Source organism: Parambassis ranga, chromosome 17, assembly GCF_900634625.1.
Source record: "Parambassis ranga chromosome 17, fParRan2.1, whole genome shotgun sequence".
NCBI classification, from domain to species: domain Eukaryota; kingdom Metazoa; phylum Chordata; class Actinopteri; family Ambassidae; genus Parambassis; species Parambassis ranga.
In genome coordinates, this window is record NC_041037.1 from 22,937,951 (window position 1) to 22,954,019 (window position 16,069).

Sequence of the window (16,069 nt, forward strand, 5' to 3'; positions counted from 1 at the left end):
AAACATGCATCTTTGTGATTGTCCAGACCCACTGGTACACATCCTCATTTTTACATCTAGATAAAGAAAAACCAGAACAAGCAGGGAAACCATCTGAACCAGTACGTCACATAATTTATCAGTCAATCAGAGTTTATTGATCTCAAACCGCAGCTCTGGACAACACAGACCAGGTCTACAGCGTCAGAACACTGTGCGGCATCCATGTCTGACAGGTCCAGTCCCAGCCCCTCCATCACCTCTAGAACTAAGAGGGGACCCCCCCTCCCTCATAGTGCCCATAAAGGTCTGCAAGCTTTCTGAACTGTGGTCCCCACTCTCTCAGGAATTCGTAGCTCTGCTCAGACTCCAACGAGTTCAATGAGTCCAACGAGCTGAGTGACTTGGACGCTGAGCCACTGCCTTCACAGGCATAGGTCTGCAGAGAGTCAAAGGGAGGAGCCATTATGTCCAGGTCTGCCTCCTGGAGTCTGTCCCGGATGAAGCCCTGGAACAGCCTGTGCTTATCAGTCTTGGATTCAGCAGTCCTTGGGAGCACACTGTCCTGGCCTGTTAGTTTGTGTTTGTTCAAATGCCTCAGAGTTAACATGTCAAAGGCCTCGGTGTCTTCCTCTCCCCCACCTTCATCATCATAACAAACAATGTTCTCACGAATGTCTCGTTCATCGTGCATCATCAGAGGCTCTCTCCTCCTGCGTCTAACAGCAACTGTTACTATGACGACACCTGAGGAGACAGGAAGGGATACAGTCAAGATGCAGAGTTAACAATGTTCATTTAAACATGGCAAACATGCTTTCAGACTAATTCCCTGGCTTTAAGCAGCAGAGCCTAGAAGACAGCTGAGGAAACAGATGCTTCTGTTCTTTGTGTTTAACCTGAAGGGTTGGAACTCAGCTCATACCCAGCAGCAGAAGGACAGAGGTGAGGAGGACAGCAGCAGCAGCACTGCTGAGGCCATCACCCAACAGTGAAGAAGTACCCTGGCTGCAGTGGTGGTGGTTTCCATGGAGATCACAGTCACAGACTGTGACGGTCAGTGTGTTGGTACTGCTAAGACATGGACTGCCACTATCTGAGATCACCACTGACAGGAAATGAAGCGGATGATCCTGCTGGGAGAATCCGGCCCGCCGAGTCAGGATGGACGCTGTGTTGTCTGAATACAAACGGACAACACAAGAACATGTCATCATGAGTAAAACACACCGATCATACAAGGCACACCCCTCCAGAGGGGTCAGTGAGTTAAGGTAGACCTCTGTGATACATAGTGTTCTTAAGGTGGACTCTACCATTGTTGTCTCTCAGAGTGAAACTCAAATTTCCAGCAGCCTCAGCAGTCAGAGAGAACATAAAGCGCTGCCCATGCTCTGGGTCATCAGGATCCACAGCACTCAGAGTCTCAATGACCTAAGAGGTAAAGGTCAGGGAGAGAGAATCAAACAGACGATGATCTGCTCATGCAACATCACTGTGATGCTGATGTGACGTGACTCATGCTCTTCATGATGTCTGCATGATCAGAAACGGATTCAAACAGATTATTTATGACATTATTAAGATTATTTACCCCACCCACCTGATCCTCGGGCTGTCATTTGATTGGCTCTTTTTATAGCTTCAGAAAAGTCTTTTCAAATATTTCTAACTTCTTGCCAGAGCAGATGTTCAGCTGTTTGTAACAAACGGTTTACCTGTCCGAGTGGGGCGTCCTCACAGACGAAGGTTTGATACTGGATGGCCAAGCTCGGGGCATTGTCGTTAATGTCTGTCACAGAGATCAGAACCACAGCTTTCCCCTCCTGTGACCAGTCCACTGACACACAGAGACATAGGTTAATCTGTAACAGTCAAAAAGCAGCAGGCAGTAACTCACCAAATGAAATGACCATGTGACATACAGCTGTCTGTGGCAATGACGGTGATGTTGTGCAGAACTCTGGTCTCTCTGTCCAGAAGTCTTTTTGTTTTGATCAAACCTGAACTGCTGTCAATGTCAAAGTAATGATCTACATCTGACTTCCTGTCAAAGGAGTACCTGAAGAAGCAGAGAGAGGGAGATGCTATGATTTGGTTTTAAGGACATTGTGTTTTTTTTTCTTTGGTTGACCTCTTGTCTCACCTGACTAGACTTTTTGGAGTGTCGGGATCGTGAGCTGAAACTGAGCCCACATCAGTTCCTATTTTGGCTCCCTCAGAGACCTCCATCCAACTGACAGAGGAGGAGAAGACCGGAGGCTCATCCACATTCTCTACCACCAGTCGAACCATCGCCACATCGCTAAATGGACCAGCCGACACAAATGGAGTGTCCGTGTATCGATTAGATGCCTCAATACGGAAAGTGTAGATGGACTTGTTTTCGAAGTCCAGACTCTGTGGGAGAGGAGGGCTGAGATTACAGCTAAACATGACTAAAATCTGATCACTAATAACTGATCACTCCTCATGGAGTTAGGCTTAACTCATTGTGGTGAGGTGCAGGAGTACGTTCAGTGCCAGACTGATCCCTCCTAAATGTACCACTGAGCGCCACAGGAGGTCCTTCCTTCCTGTGGGCATCAAACTGTACAACACCTCCCTCTGAGATCAGAACACACTGTCTTGTAATCATATCCATATTGGATTTATTTAGACAAGATTTTATTGCACATGGTACAAGTTGTATTATATATGACTTCAGTCTTCACTTGCCAGGATTTTACTTGAATGTTTATTAATGTTTAGAATTTATTAGGTTTTATTTTTATCTTACGCTTACTACTTTACCTTATTTATATTTCTAACCTGTCTTTTGAGTATACATGGAGCACCTGGAATGAAAGCAATTTCCCCCTGGGATCAATAAAGTATTTCTGATTCTGATTCTGAAGCCAAAAACATACTTTACTCTTTGTTGCATCACAAATCTAAATTTAACGTCAGCAGCTGCTGAGCTGCAGACTCTCCTCTGGGACATCACAGACACATGATTCAGACGAACGATCACAGTTCAGAACTCATCCCAACAGCTGGGGGGGGGGGGGGGGGGGGGTCCCAGAAAGAACAGTGAAACAGTATGAAACATCTGCAGGGACTCACAAGCTTCACAGTACCTTGCTAAGGATAATCAATCCTTCCTGTGTGTTCGGATCAGTGAGCATCCTGAAGCTTTCCATTCCATCTCCATCCAAAATCCTATAGTCCACCTCAGCATTTGGACCAACATCCAGATCCAGAGCTTTGACCTTAGCGACCACAGTTGACACCGGCACAGACTCTGTAACGCTGAACTGGTAACTCTCTGTACGACACAAGTGCACACTCCCAGGTCAAAGTACTGTTCAGACCAGGTAAACCATCAGAGGCAGTTTGCTGTTTCTTTACTGTTATCATCGTGACAAAGAAGACCCGTTAACCCAGTTACAACAGTCAACTTGCTCTCTCATCAAACACACTGTGACTTACTGCGAGGGAACCGAGGGGGGTTGTCATTGACATCAGTCAGGGTTATGGTGACAGATGTGGTACCTGACAGACCTCCCATCTGTCCAATCATGTCCTTGGCCTGGATGACCAGCAGATAACAGTCCCGCACTTCACGGTCCATGTCAGGTAGAGCTGTCTGCACCAAACCTAGAGGACAGGTGTGTTCAGTGTCCTCAGATGTGTTTAGCATATTCCATGTGTTCAGGTGTGTTTGGGCGTGTTCTTGCCTGTCTTTGGCTCCACAGAAAAATATGGCTGACCCTGTAGGATGCTGTAAACCAGTCTGGCAGAGTTTCCATATGTTGGATCATCAGCGTCTGTTGCCACCACTGTCAGCACAGACGTACCTGTGGAGGAACACCTTGATGATAGAAATGAAACTTTACAGACACAAAGGAAACAGATGGATGATCTCTGTAAGATCCAATGAATACGTTTAGTTTGAGTATAGAAATTGAATGTTTGGATGATGTTTGAGTTTATATGGCTTCTGGGTTTATTTTATCTGTATTGTTATTTAACTGCTGTGACAGCAGTGTGTAGTGTGGAACGCAATATGTTTTTAACCGTGTATAACCACTTGTAAAGTCCTGTTGGAAGCCAATATAAGGAGCATGTTTAAGAACATTAAGATGGATAAACCCGCTTTTTGTGCTCGGTAGTGGATCGGGTTTAAGCTCTGGAATGTTGAATTAAAATAAACGTTGTTCTCGGACCTGCAGGACTTTGTTGTCACTTCAGGTGGACACGCGTCAGAAAGTCTCACCTACACTTACTACGTGGCCGGTTGTGGTGAAACGGCCACTACAATCTCTGTATATAGATGTAGGCAAGAAGCAGGAACCACACAGCACCTGTGTGTCTTTAACATGTTTACACACACATAAACAATTATTGAAATAGTTTAAGATGATAACAGGGCTACATGTTTATGGTGATTTGATGCAGGGCAGCTTCCACATGACGGAATCTGTAAATGAAGACGCTTGGCCATCCAGGTCATGTATTATGGAGTTAACAGCAGGGTCTGTGTTCTGGAACATTTCTGGATAAAACACGTACCTTCTCTCCATGGACAGTATTTCTCAGTGACCATCAAACAGCAAACTCACCTACAGGAGAATTCTCAGCCACCCTGGCAGTGAAGGGTCCTCCCAGGAACTTGGGCTCGTTATCATTGATGTCCTGTACTTTGATTATGAACTGAGACTCAGGTTCAACCGGGAGATTGGTGAGTCGATCTCGAGCCTGAGCTCTCAGGGTGTAGTAGGCTTGCTGCTCACGGTCCAGTCTCTTGGTGACATGTATGTCTCCTGTTTCCTCATCAATGGTGAAGATGGACATTGCTCCTTCACCACTAAGGACATACCTCACCTGGCCGTCACCTTTATCCATGTCAGAGTGGAGCTGCAGGAATAAGAGCAACAAACAGACGTTGAGGATCTGATCAGCACTAACAGCCAGCCTTCCTGCTAGCGTGGCCTACCTGCAGTACTAGAATAATAAAAATCCCCATTATAAAAGAAAGCCCTGCCAGTCTCGTCACGGAAAGAGTCTAAAAAGACAAAACTTTGATCTGCTGTGAAACCTCAAAAATCCAACACTGTCAGAAGCACGGGACAGTAAGTCTGATATGTCACAGAACATAGTCAGACACACACGGTGGCTGCTCTGACAGTTTCAATCTGTGCAGCTGTCATCTCAAAGACAGTGTGTCTGTCATCTCCCAGCATGCCACAGGCCACTCTGAGGGTTCTTATCATCATTGTTATTCAGTCTGATGCCTGAGGAGGTGAAAGGAACAAACACACACACACCTGCTTATGAATGGTTTGAGTTTCCTGATGATATACCCACATGTGTGTGTTCCACCACTAAAATATATTTCTATGCTATATTCCTTCTGGCCAGTGAGCCAGAAGGGGTGGAGTCTAGAACATGACCAATCAACACAAGTCTGAATGCTACTGACTAATCTTTTTAATACAACAAGTAGGGGACGAAGAATTTGAACTCAGTCTGGACTTAAACTGATACGGACTTCATCAGCTTATTGGTTTTCAAACATTAAAAGATGAATCAATGGATTCTTTGTACCTTTCCGACGTACAGTGGTTCGTCCCCAGTGTGTTCCTCCAGGACAAAAAACTGGTTCCACACCCAGCTTCTCCTCCTCCTCTGATGGAAGTGAACACTTCCTTCTCCCCTTTGTCCTCCTGACACCTGATGGAGAAGGACGGACTCCAGTGTCATCGCCCCACAGCCTGACTCTCTCCAGAGAGACAGGACAAACACACTGAGCACGCTCGGAGCACAGACGCAGATCATCTCTACAGAAACAGATTGTCCTACAGCGAGATGTCAAACTGTCCGACTGCTGAATCTTTCCAGGAGGAGACAAACACGTCTAGTGAGAAGAGACAGAGACATGTAATTGGATCCTTTGAGACAAGCAGAAATAAGTTAAACCTTCCTGCTTTGTATATGTACATGTTATTTTGTGTACGTGTATATTTATATCAATATTACAATGGTGATATTTGAAACGTTGCTTTAACGTTGATATGTGACCAAAGAGTCTCAGTCAGAGGATTTTTAGTCACAGCAGGATGAGCACATTAATCAGATTATAAACCTTTAAATCTGCTCCAGTAAACATGTGAAGCACCAAACGCAGATTCAAACATTCGGACCTAAAATCTGTTCTCCCTGGACTTTGGCTTAGGGGAGAAATGATAGAAACCCAGAGTCTTACCGTCTGCTGCACCTCTGTGAGACTTCCACTGATCTGCAGATCCCTGGGTATTGATTACTCCAGACTGATTATCGGTCAAAGTTGATGTGATGATAAAATCAGCAACAGCTCAGAGCTCTCTGGTTCTGTTACAGTCCTGCTGTGAAGTCAGTGGAGGGAGGGTGGAGTTAGTATATGGGTGGAGGGTGGGGTTTCAATTCTACAGCAGTCCTCAGGGTAAGGACATCGATGTGGTCACACCTGGCACCAGTACTGATCCAAATGCCCAAACCTTTTACTGCAAAAAACAGTCAAGGACCACATGTCCATCATCGGTCCTTTCTATGAGCCCTCGTAGACACTGAGTCACTGAGCTGCAATGAGAACACACACTGTCCCGCTCAGCCTTCCTGACAGTGATGTTCACATCCAAATGGAAATCCTCAGAGGACATGTGAGTAAAAATCTGATCAAGGGATTTTAAACGTGCAATGTATGTGGGAAAAACAGTGAACATACGCTTTGCAGGCTACAGCATCACGGTCTTTACTGAAAACACAGAATTCACCTCATGTATTCACAGGACCACCGAACCATGAACTGGACAAATCAGACACTTTGTCACAGTTTTGAAAGCAGCCTGAGGGCCAGTGATGCAGAAGTCTCATGCTGAAATGACTCTGTCTGTATGCAAGGCTCTGCAGGAGGACTGATGGGCTCCTGCAGGGCTTGGTGTGGGGTCAGATCCTCGACCTTTTCGACAGACAACCACAGGGTTCCTGCCCTAAGGAGAAAATAGCTTTGTAAAAGTTGAAAGATTCTTCAATACATGAGTAAGAGGAGTTTAGACATCTGTCACAAACAAATACTTATGATGACATCTAAATAATTAAATGTAATTAATGACCTCACAACTGAGAGCCAGCTGATTGATTGCTGAAACAACCTGCAGCTGTGTCATTTGTCTGGAGGTGGCTAAGAAAGAGTCTCAGGTGTTCTGATCTCTGACGGCCTGTAGCTGTGCTCAGATGTTCAGGGGGGTGAATTTGATGCAGGCAACACATATACACTGAACCACAGACGTGAAATTACAGAAAGAAAGAAACTCTTAAAACTAAAAACAGATTCATCATATCGTGCAGTCAGTGAGCGGGGACATTGTAGCCTTGCTGTGTGAAAAGGAGGGCGATCTGATTTGTTTCTGTGCTGACCCAATAAACCAGCAGAGACCTGGAGGAAACACATGTTAAGTGGATGGACAGTCCCACAGTCTCACTGTGTGGAGAGACAGTGTGGACCTGTTCTGGACTCCCTTTGTCCATTGTTTATTATCATGCAGGAAACACTCCTCATCTCTGAGGCCACGTTCAAAACGGTTTGATTTAATTAAAATAAACTCAGCTGCTCCATTAGTGCCATTAATGGAAACATGTGTGAGCAAGCAGAGACTGCTTGAACACTTGTCGTGAGTTTCACTGCAGATCCACACACAGAGGACTTTGGCACACAGACCCCCACCACAACAGCAGCAGACCTGATTAAGGCACTTGGAGGAATTTAAAACGTCTCCAGAAACAGGTATACCTCCACTCGCCTTGACTGTAGTCTCAGGTTAGGAATCAGCACACATGTAAACACAGCACGGGGCATGCGGCCATGTTCTTTAAAGAGTCAGTGTGGATGCTGAATGAACCAGACCAAACTAGAACCTTCTGCTTCGGTCTGAACCAGGGAACCAAATCACAAATATGACCGCATCCTGTGACTACACCCTGATCATGTGGAGCACACTAAAGGTTTGAACAGACACCATAAATGAGTGTTAACATCAGCATCTTCATTTAAAACCTGAATCAGAATGAACCCACAGCGGACCTAATGTGAAGTGGCAGTTCAGAGGCTTGGCATTTTAAAGTCTCTGGGTCTGTCTGGGGAGAGGGGTCACCGACACACGTACAGATGATAACACTCCTCCCCCGCACATCAGCCTGACAGAAAGTGACACGGTGCAAAAGAAAGCTGAATGACTCACTTCAGGTTTCAAGTCATGGTGCTGCTTTAAAGCTGCTAATATGAACATGATGATCAGCCTGCAGACTCAAAGCTCAGGAAGAACAGGACTGCAGCAGTCACCCTCACAGCAGGACTCAGTTCCTTCAGAAACACATTCAGGTTAGCTCCCATGAGGAACACACACACTGCAGGCTGATCTGAGCACAGATGTGTCTTCAGGAGTTAAATTAGACTTTAATGCTGTTTGTGTGGAAACACACGTGTGTGCTGTTTCTGCTCTATTTCACCACCGCAGACTGAATCATCTGAGGCTGTTCTCTGGTCATTTAGAACAGATGTTTATTTAGAACAGTTGTTTATCATGCCCCCTGCAGGCTGCTCTGTGCACCACAATACTGATGATGTTAATATGACTTACCTTCAATAATCCATTACTGTCACTGAACGCTAAGATGGATCTGTAGAGGAGGACTGCCATCTAGTGGGTGGATAGTGCATAGTTTCTCAAAATCACATTCAAGTCTAAAGAAACGTTTCCACACCGGGAGAAAATCATAGAGAGTTTAAAACCTTAATAATCCTCATTAATCATTAAGATAAGATAAAACTTTATTCATGCCAGAGATTTCAAGTTACCAAGTACAAGTACAAGCTTCAAGTACAGCTGCTCTACATCTCTCAGCAAATCGATTGTAATGCGTAAAGAACCTTTAGAACGTGTCCATTCTAAAACAACATTAAAACTGTTTTTGTATAAAACATGAAGATAAAATATTTTCAAATGATATCATCTAAAATATCCTCTAATCAAAGTGGTTGATCCCTAAAGCTGCCAAACTGACTGCAGCCTGCACATTTTACACGCTGGCCTCTTGTTGTTGTTTCCTGTTTAGTCTCTTGTTGTTGTTTACTGTTTAGTCTCTTGTTGTTGTTTCCTGGATGTTCTGTTGAGGTGACCAGACTGCAGCCTCTGCTGCTGTTTACACGCTGGTCTGTTGTTGTTTACACGCTGGTCTGTTGTTGTTTCCTGGATATCTGTTGTTGTTTACTGGCTGCTCTGTTGAGGTGACCACCTCCTGGCAGCTGCCTCTGCTGCTGTTTTGGGCTGCAGGGTTTTCCAGGGATCCTCCATCATCGACGGGCTGAAAAATTTCTCCACCGAAGCATCTGAAGGTCTTGGCTAAACACAAAGACAAGTTTGTTCACATGATTAACCCTCATGCACTGTTTGGGACATTTTTGTCCTCTGAGAGAAATTTTTCAGTTTATTTTGGCCATAACTTTGTCAATATGTGGACAAATTGAATCATTTTTGCTCAACAAGCTTAATTTTTACATACATTTTGTTAATATGATTTTAAAATTTTTCATAGGTCAACAGTACACTGTGGGCAAATTTTACCCCCTTATGTGTTGTTCGGGACAAAAACGTCCCCTAACTTTAACGGTTTTAAAAATATATCAGATAAATATTTTTTGGAAAATTTTTTGCATAGACCTTTTAATTAACTTCAGTTCTAATCAACAGTAGTGAAAAAATCATTTTCCCCCAGGATTTTAACCCTTTAATCACCAATTTTATAAGGGGTGGTGCTGAAAATTGAAAAAAAAAAACACACAAAATGGCTCATTTTTAAGAGAAAAGGTGAATGTGGACTGTTTTTTCAAGACTGTATTACAGTCTTGGTCATGTCAAATATCAGTAAAAAAAATTGACTTTATTGCATTATTAGTTTTTGCACAGCACTGGATTTTCTTTTTTTCTCCCATTTTGTCCCATAGACTTACATTATAAACACACTTTTTTTGACTGCACAGCCATGGCACTACATAATCATGCATTCTTGATTGTTGGTGGTTTACCCTGTTGGTAGGAGGTAACATTTGTGATTTTTACAGTTAACAACTTAATTACCATATTAACCCTTTACCTGCAGGGCTGTGCTCATGTAGTGTAGTTTCTGGCTTGTATATGGAGTTATAGGGAGTATGTTAGCACATAATTGTGTGTCTACACAATGTGTGTGTATGTTATTATGTGATTAAAGGGTTAAAATCTTGGGGGAAAATGATTTTTTCACTACTGTTGATTAGAACTGAAGTTAATTAAAAGGTCTATGCAAAAAAATTTCAAAAAAATATTTATCTGATATATTTTTAAAACCGTTAAAGTTAGGGGACGTTTTTGTCCCGAACAACACATAAGGGTCGTGTTTGCGAACAGTCCATGAGGGTTAAAAACACATGAACCACTTCAGGGGGCTCTGTGGTCCTGGACCACATGTTGGAAAACACGGGCTTTACCTGGAAGCTCGAAGCTGAACGGGGACTGAAATGAGGCCGCCGAAAACCACTGTTCCCGCGCTGCATGTAGCCTGCGGAACCCCGAGATCCACTGCTGAACTCGGCGGGAGAACCGTCTCTGTATCCTCGTTTGGAACCCGGGGAGAAGGCCGGAGACCTAGGAGAGCACGGCGGGCAGCCCCACGGAGAACTCCCGCGGTGTGCGGAGCCCCGGTACGGTGAGCGATCTCCGTGGAACCCCCAGCCGGAACCGGGGGATGGAAAACGTCCAGTCTGTGACGGACTTCCAGGACTTCGTTGATGTCTTGGCGGAGGTCGATACATGAGAGCAGGAGAAAAATCACAGAGACCAGAGACCGGAGGAGGCTGCTGCCCGAACACTACAAAACAAAGCGACACAAGCGGAACCGGAAGCTCACAGGAAGCGGCTCTGCTTCCTGTGTGGCAGACAGCAGCGCCACCGACCGGGAGGCGGGGTCATTACAGTTCTTCTTCTTCTTCTTCTTCTTCTTCTTCTTCTTCTTTATTTCCGGCAGACTAGATGCAATATGGCCTATTGCTGCCTCCCACAGGTCAGGTTTAGTAATGACTCGATGTATTCACATCCATTTCAGAGGAGAACTGCTGTTGCTGCTTTCACAGTGTGTGGCTGGTTTTCAGACGGGTTTAACATGCCTCGCAGTGATGTTCTGCTAATTCCAGTGTCCAGTAGAGCAGAAATAATTGCTCTCTCTGTTCTTTATGTATCCAGCAGTCCATCAGTGCATGACCAACAGTCTGGAATTTATTGCAGACTCTGCAAAGACCATCTTCATGTTTCCCAATCTTTTGAAGATCCCATGCCAAACCACGATGCCCTAATATGAGTCTGGTCATAATTACAGACCAAGATGACATGGTTTTGTATTTACTTTGTCTTGTCCTCAGTCTCCCACTGCTTCTGCCACAGCACTGTGGAATATTCTTTAATGACCGACCCCCACTCACTCACAAGTCTGTCCCTCCTCAAGAATAATGGTGTTTCACCCATCTCAACCAGTAAGGCTGCAGTTCCAGAACAGGAACAGCCATAGTCAAGTCTTGAACTGTCCTGTTTAGAGCTTCCTGGATCTGTCGAGTGATTACTTTAACATTTCTGCCTCTTTTCCAGATTGCACTGTCATCAGCAAACAAAGAAAGTCCAAATGCAGACCCAACATCCTTAAATACATCATGAATCATAATATTGAATAACACTGGACTCATCACACTCCCTTAGGAGTTCCATTCTCAGTAACTACACTCTCTGAGAAGGAGCTTCCAACCCTGACTTGTATTTTCTTGCAGGAAGTTCTTAATCCATACTAGCACGCGTCCCCTTGTTCCAGCTTCATTAAGTTTTATTATAAGACCTCCCTTCCAAAGCAGATCAGAAGCTGTTTCTGTATCATTACAGTTCTTTCTGACTCGAACACAATAAGTAGGAACGCTTGGAGTTTTGCTTTATAATGAACGTTTTAATCTGAAATGTTTTATTAATGTTTGCAGTGAAACAGAAACATTTAGGAATGTATAAAACATTCTAGACATGAACGTGTAACGAATCTGATCTCCTCTGGGAGGCGATCTTTTATCATCTATTTACACGGCCACTGTAAGATTACCACATTCGTGCCTCATAAAGAATCAATAAGTAGATGCACTCCTACCCTGAGCCCATGTAATCATTGCTCTAAACTAAAGGAACAAGAAAAACATATCTAAACATCAGAACACAGACAGAAATGTACAGCCTGTGTGATTATACTGATCTGAAGTGCACACACACACACACACACACACACACACACACACACACACACACACACACTAATTAAACCTGGTCAGTTGTTCAGAACATTGAGCAGCTTTTTCCTAAGAACCCAGCGACCTGAATCTGTTGAACACATCATTTGTATGTCTGGCTGTTTGTGGTGTGACACTTGGTGGTTTGTGTGTTAAATTCAGGCTTCACCCCTCTAGATTAAAGGACCATTCTACAGAATGTGTAAAATCAGGACTGTCTACTGACTGCTCTGCCTGAACAAAGATGAGTCATCTGTCACTCTGCTCTGTGGGCGTCCGAACAAACAGACTCGGTGCCAAAGCCAAAATAAAGCGAGAAAAAGATTCTCACCATGAAAACACAGCACCAGTGCATGTGTGAGAGACCTCTGTAAATAGTCCTTTGACAATTCAGGCTAATTCAACCCAAACAGTATTTTATTCTTTTTTCATTCAGATTTCATCACTGGATCCACAGAGCATGAAATGTCACCCTGTGGAGAAAAAGTCAGGAGATAGAGAAGACAGACGTTGGCATAGGTATATCATATAATGTGTATATTAATATATATTATTTATATATATATATATGCAAATCTCTCTCTATATATATCTGTGGTTGCTCTCATTCATCAATGTTATAACAATCCTTGAGTCCAGTTTTTTATTTAAACTCTTGGAAATCTCTCTCTCTCTCTCTCTCTCTCCATATATATATAGATATATATCTATATATATATAGATATATATATAAAATGTTACTTTACAGTGTTTTCTTGTATGTGCAGCTCCGTCATGTGACGTGACATGACGTTTTACTACTGCGGATTCTGCATTTCTGGCAGTTGAGTAGCAGTGTAGGCATTAAAGTAGAGCTTTAGTTCCAGAAGTACATCTGATGAAGAGGAGACAATTTAAAAAATCCAGAAAATGGAGAAAATGAGATGAATTGTAAGTTGTGTAGTCACAGATGCATCTGCCAGTGTCCTGATGACTGAACTCTAATTTAGCAGCAGCAGTGAAGCTGTGGGGGTGAATGTCTTTGAATAGCAGGAATGAGTCTATGCTCTGTGGTGGAGTAGCAGTTTGTAGTGGAGGTGGTGTTGAGGTTAACAGGCCTTCCCTCAGCTTACAGCACTGACGTATCCAGCAGTCTGCCCACACACAAAAAATAGATCTGTTTGACTCACATGACAATCCTCCACTTCTAATCACGTTTCTCTGGACGTCTTCCCCCCTCGCAGTCTGTCTGCACGTTCACGCCATCGCTGCCTCCATCAGACTCGGATGTTTCATCAAAAACACCTCACCTGTAAAAATAAACCAGGGACACTTCTCTTCCCCCCTAAAGTCCTTTTCAGTGCTGAAGAGTTTTTCACAAAGCTGCTGATATACTGATCTCCTACAATGTGTTGATAGGCGGACTGTAATTTAGTTTTAATATTAATACATTCATTGATATTGAGAGCTGGAGGCTCTAATTTAATCAGTACGGCATTGTAGTCAACTCCAGTATCAACTGTTTGGATCTGATGACACAACCATCAGAACATCAGCTCCGACTGACTCTCAGGTCTGCTCCCAGACCGAGGAAATACGCTGTTTTTATGAAACGCTGGTCCTGTCAGACACATTTCTGCTCCTGTCTTCCTGTCTGTGTTCTGTGTTTATATTGACTGAGGCCTGCTCTGTAATTTATTAGACAGTAAAAATGAGGATTAAGGTGTAAACGTCCAGCAGGAACCTGATACAATACTCTGGTACTCCGGCCATTATTAATCATTTAATTTCCAAAATGTTTTAGGACTGTATAGATAAAATAAAAAAACATAAATGAAGCTTAGGGCAAGTTCAATCAGGAAGACAATGTTCTCTTCATCAGTGTTTACAGCACGCCATGCACATCTTCTTCCTATCCGCCTCCCTGATCTCTTGCTCTCCACCCTTCTTTTACTCTCCCTCTCTGTCTCTTACTCCCTCTCTTTAACCTCCCACTCTGGCAAGGTGATTTATAGAGAGCACCTCCCTCACCAATCAGCTGCCAGTCTGTCCCTCACGGCTTAGCAAAAACTTTAAAGTCCTCCGTCTCGCCTCCAGATCGATTCTGGCAACCCTCCTTCACCCCAGGCACCATCCGAGTCATGCCAGTTCAAGCCCTCCTCTTTCCAGCCTTCTCCACCACCACCAGGTCTAGACACAGGGGGACATGTGATTTAGGGGCCTCTCCTCCTGCTCTTTCCCCCTTTTCGGATGTGGTCATCACGTCGCCAAAGCACACTCCAATTCTTTGTCTTGTCTTGTCTTGTCTTGTCTTGTCTTGTCTTGTCTTGTCTTGTCTTGTCTTGTCTTATGTTATCTTGTCTTGTCTTGTCTTATCTTGTCTTGTCTTATCTTATTTTATGTTGTCTTGTCTTGTCTTGTCTTGTCTTATTTTATGTTGTCTTGTCTGGTCTGGTCTTGTCTTGTCTTGTCTTATTTTATGTTGTCTTGTCTGGTCTGGTCTTGTCTTGTCTTGTCTTGTCTTGTCTTGTCTTGTCTTGTCATGTCTTGTCTTGTCTTGTCTTGTCTTGTGTTATCTTGTCTTGTCTTATGTTATCTTGTCTTATCTTATGTTATCTTGTCTTGTCTTGTCTTGTCTTGTCTTATCTTATGTTATCTTGTCTTGTCTTGTCTTATGTTATCTTGTCTTGTCTTATCTTGTCTTATCTTATGTTATCTTGTCTTGTCTTGTCTTGTCTTATGTTATCTTGTCTTGTCTTATGTTATCTTGTCTTATCTTATGTTATCTTGTCTTGTCTTGTCTTGTCTTATCTTATGTTATCTTGTCTTGTCTTGTCTTATGTTATCTTGTCTTGTCTTATCTTGTCTTATCTTATGTTATCTTGTCTTGTCTTGTCTTGTCTTGTCTTATCTTATTTTATGTTGTCTTGTCTTGTCTTGTCTTGTCTTGTCTTGTCTTGTCTTATGTTATCTTGTCTTGTCCTGTCTTGTCTGGTCTGGTCTTGTCTTGTCTTGTCTTGTCTTATTTTATGTTGTCTTGTCTGGTCTTGTCTTGTCTTGTCTTGTCTTATCTTATGTTATCTTGTCTTGTCTTGTCTTGTCTTGTCTTGTCTTGTCTTGTCTTGTCTTGTCTTGTCTTATGTTATCTTGTCTTGTCCTGTCTTGTCTTGTCTTGTCTTGTCTGGTCTTGTCTTTTCTATTTGAACAACAGTCCAGTTGCCTTGATTTAAACTCTTAGACATCTAAATCAGTTAGAAGCAGGAGCTGATGTAGTAGCTAAACATCAGAAACATCCTGGATGACTGAAGTTTACATACGTCATCAGGGCAAACCAGTGAAACCACTGACCAACGCTTTGGAGCTCTGTATACTGTACAAACATTGCTTCAGCGCTTCCTACTGCTGTATCAGTGAGTGAACTCTGATTGTTTGTTCAGTCTCTTCCTGCCTGACTGACTCTGAACGCACTGATCTGGTTTCAGTTCTGACCTGTAGTAAACTGATCTGTCACCTGCTCAGGTTTGTCTCAAACTCTCATCACCATGACTTTTAATGAAGAATGATAACAAGGATAATGATGGTTAGGATGACCTGTTCTGTGGTAATGCACACTTTATGAACACTTGATGAACACACTGATGATATTGACATAATATGTGAGGAGGAAGTGCATCGTTGTATGATAAAAGGTGTGGCCAGAGAGGAATCGTGACATCTGAGGTCTGCATGAATAGCAAAGATCTT

The 16,069-nt window shown here is 43.4% G+C and overlaps 2 protein-coding genes across 2 annotated transcripts; both read right to left on the reverse strand.

The window, feature by feature from the left end:
* Positions 1-247: 247 nt before the first annotated feature.
* On the reverse strand, positions 248-5,799 carry LOC114449800 (cadherin-7-like). Its single transcript, XM_028427626.1, has 11 exons — positions 5,569-5,799; positions 4,584-4,878; positions 3,699-3,818; positions 3,451-3,618; positions 3,099-3,286; positions 2,126-2,379; positions 1,905-2,041; positions 1,698-1,819; positions 1,296-1,413; positions 905-1,159; positions 248-726 (listed from the first exon to the last, which is right to left on the reverse strand). The coding sequence occupies exons 1-11, from the start codon at positions 5,797-5,799 to the stop codon at positions 248-250; spliced, it is 2,367 nt and encodes a 788-aa protein (XP_028283427.1).
* A 3,010-nt stretch (positions 5,800-8,809) lies between these two features.
* Positions 8,810-10,931, reverse strand: mplkip (M-phase specific PLK1 interacting protein). Its single transcript, XM_028427453.1, has 2 exons — positions 10,523-10,931; positions 8,810-9,398 (listed from the first exon to the last, which is right to left on the reverse strand). Exons 1-2 carry the CDS (start codon positions 10,844-10,846, stop codon positions 9,264-9,266), a joined length of 459 nt encoding a protein of 152 aa, XP_028283254.1. The 5' UTR covers positions 10,847-10,931; the 3' UTR covers positions 8,810-9,263.
* Positions 10,932-16,069: the final 5,138 nt, after the last annotated feature.

Excerpts from the sequence above, each read along its gene's own strand:
- LOC114449800 (XM_028427626.1), bottom strand. The coding sequence starts at position 5,799 with ATGATCTGCGTCTGTGCTCCGAGCGTGCTCAGTGTGTTTGTCCTGTCT. Across the intron at positions 3,819-4,583 it reads GGCTGAGAATTCTCCTGTAG|GTACGTCTGTGCTGACAGTG; the intron begins GTGAGTTTGCTG and ends GTTCCTCCACAG. Across the intron at positions 1,414-1,697 it reads AGGACGCCCCACTCGGACAG|GTCATTGAGACTCTGAGTGC; the intron begins GTAAACCGTTTG and ends TTTACCTCTTAG.
- mplkip (XM_028427453.1), bottom strand. The coding sequence starts at position 10,846 with ATGTATCGACCTCCGCCAAGACATCAACGAAGTCCTGGAAGTCCGTCA. Across the intron at positions 9,399-10,522 it reads GTTCAGCTTCGAGCTTCCAG|CCAAGACCTTCAGATGCTTC; the intron begins GTAAAGCCCGTG and ends CTTTGTGTTTAG.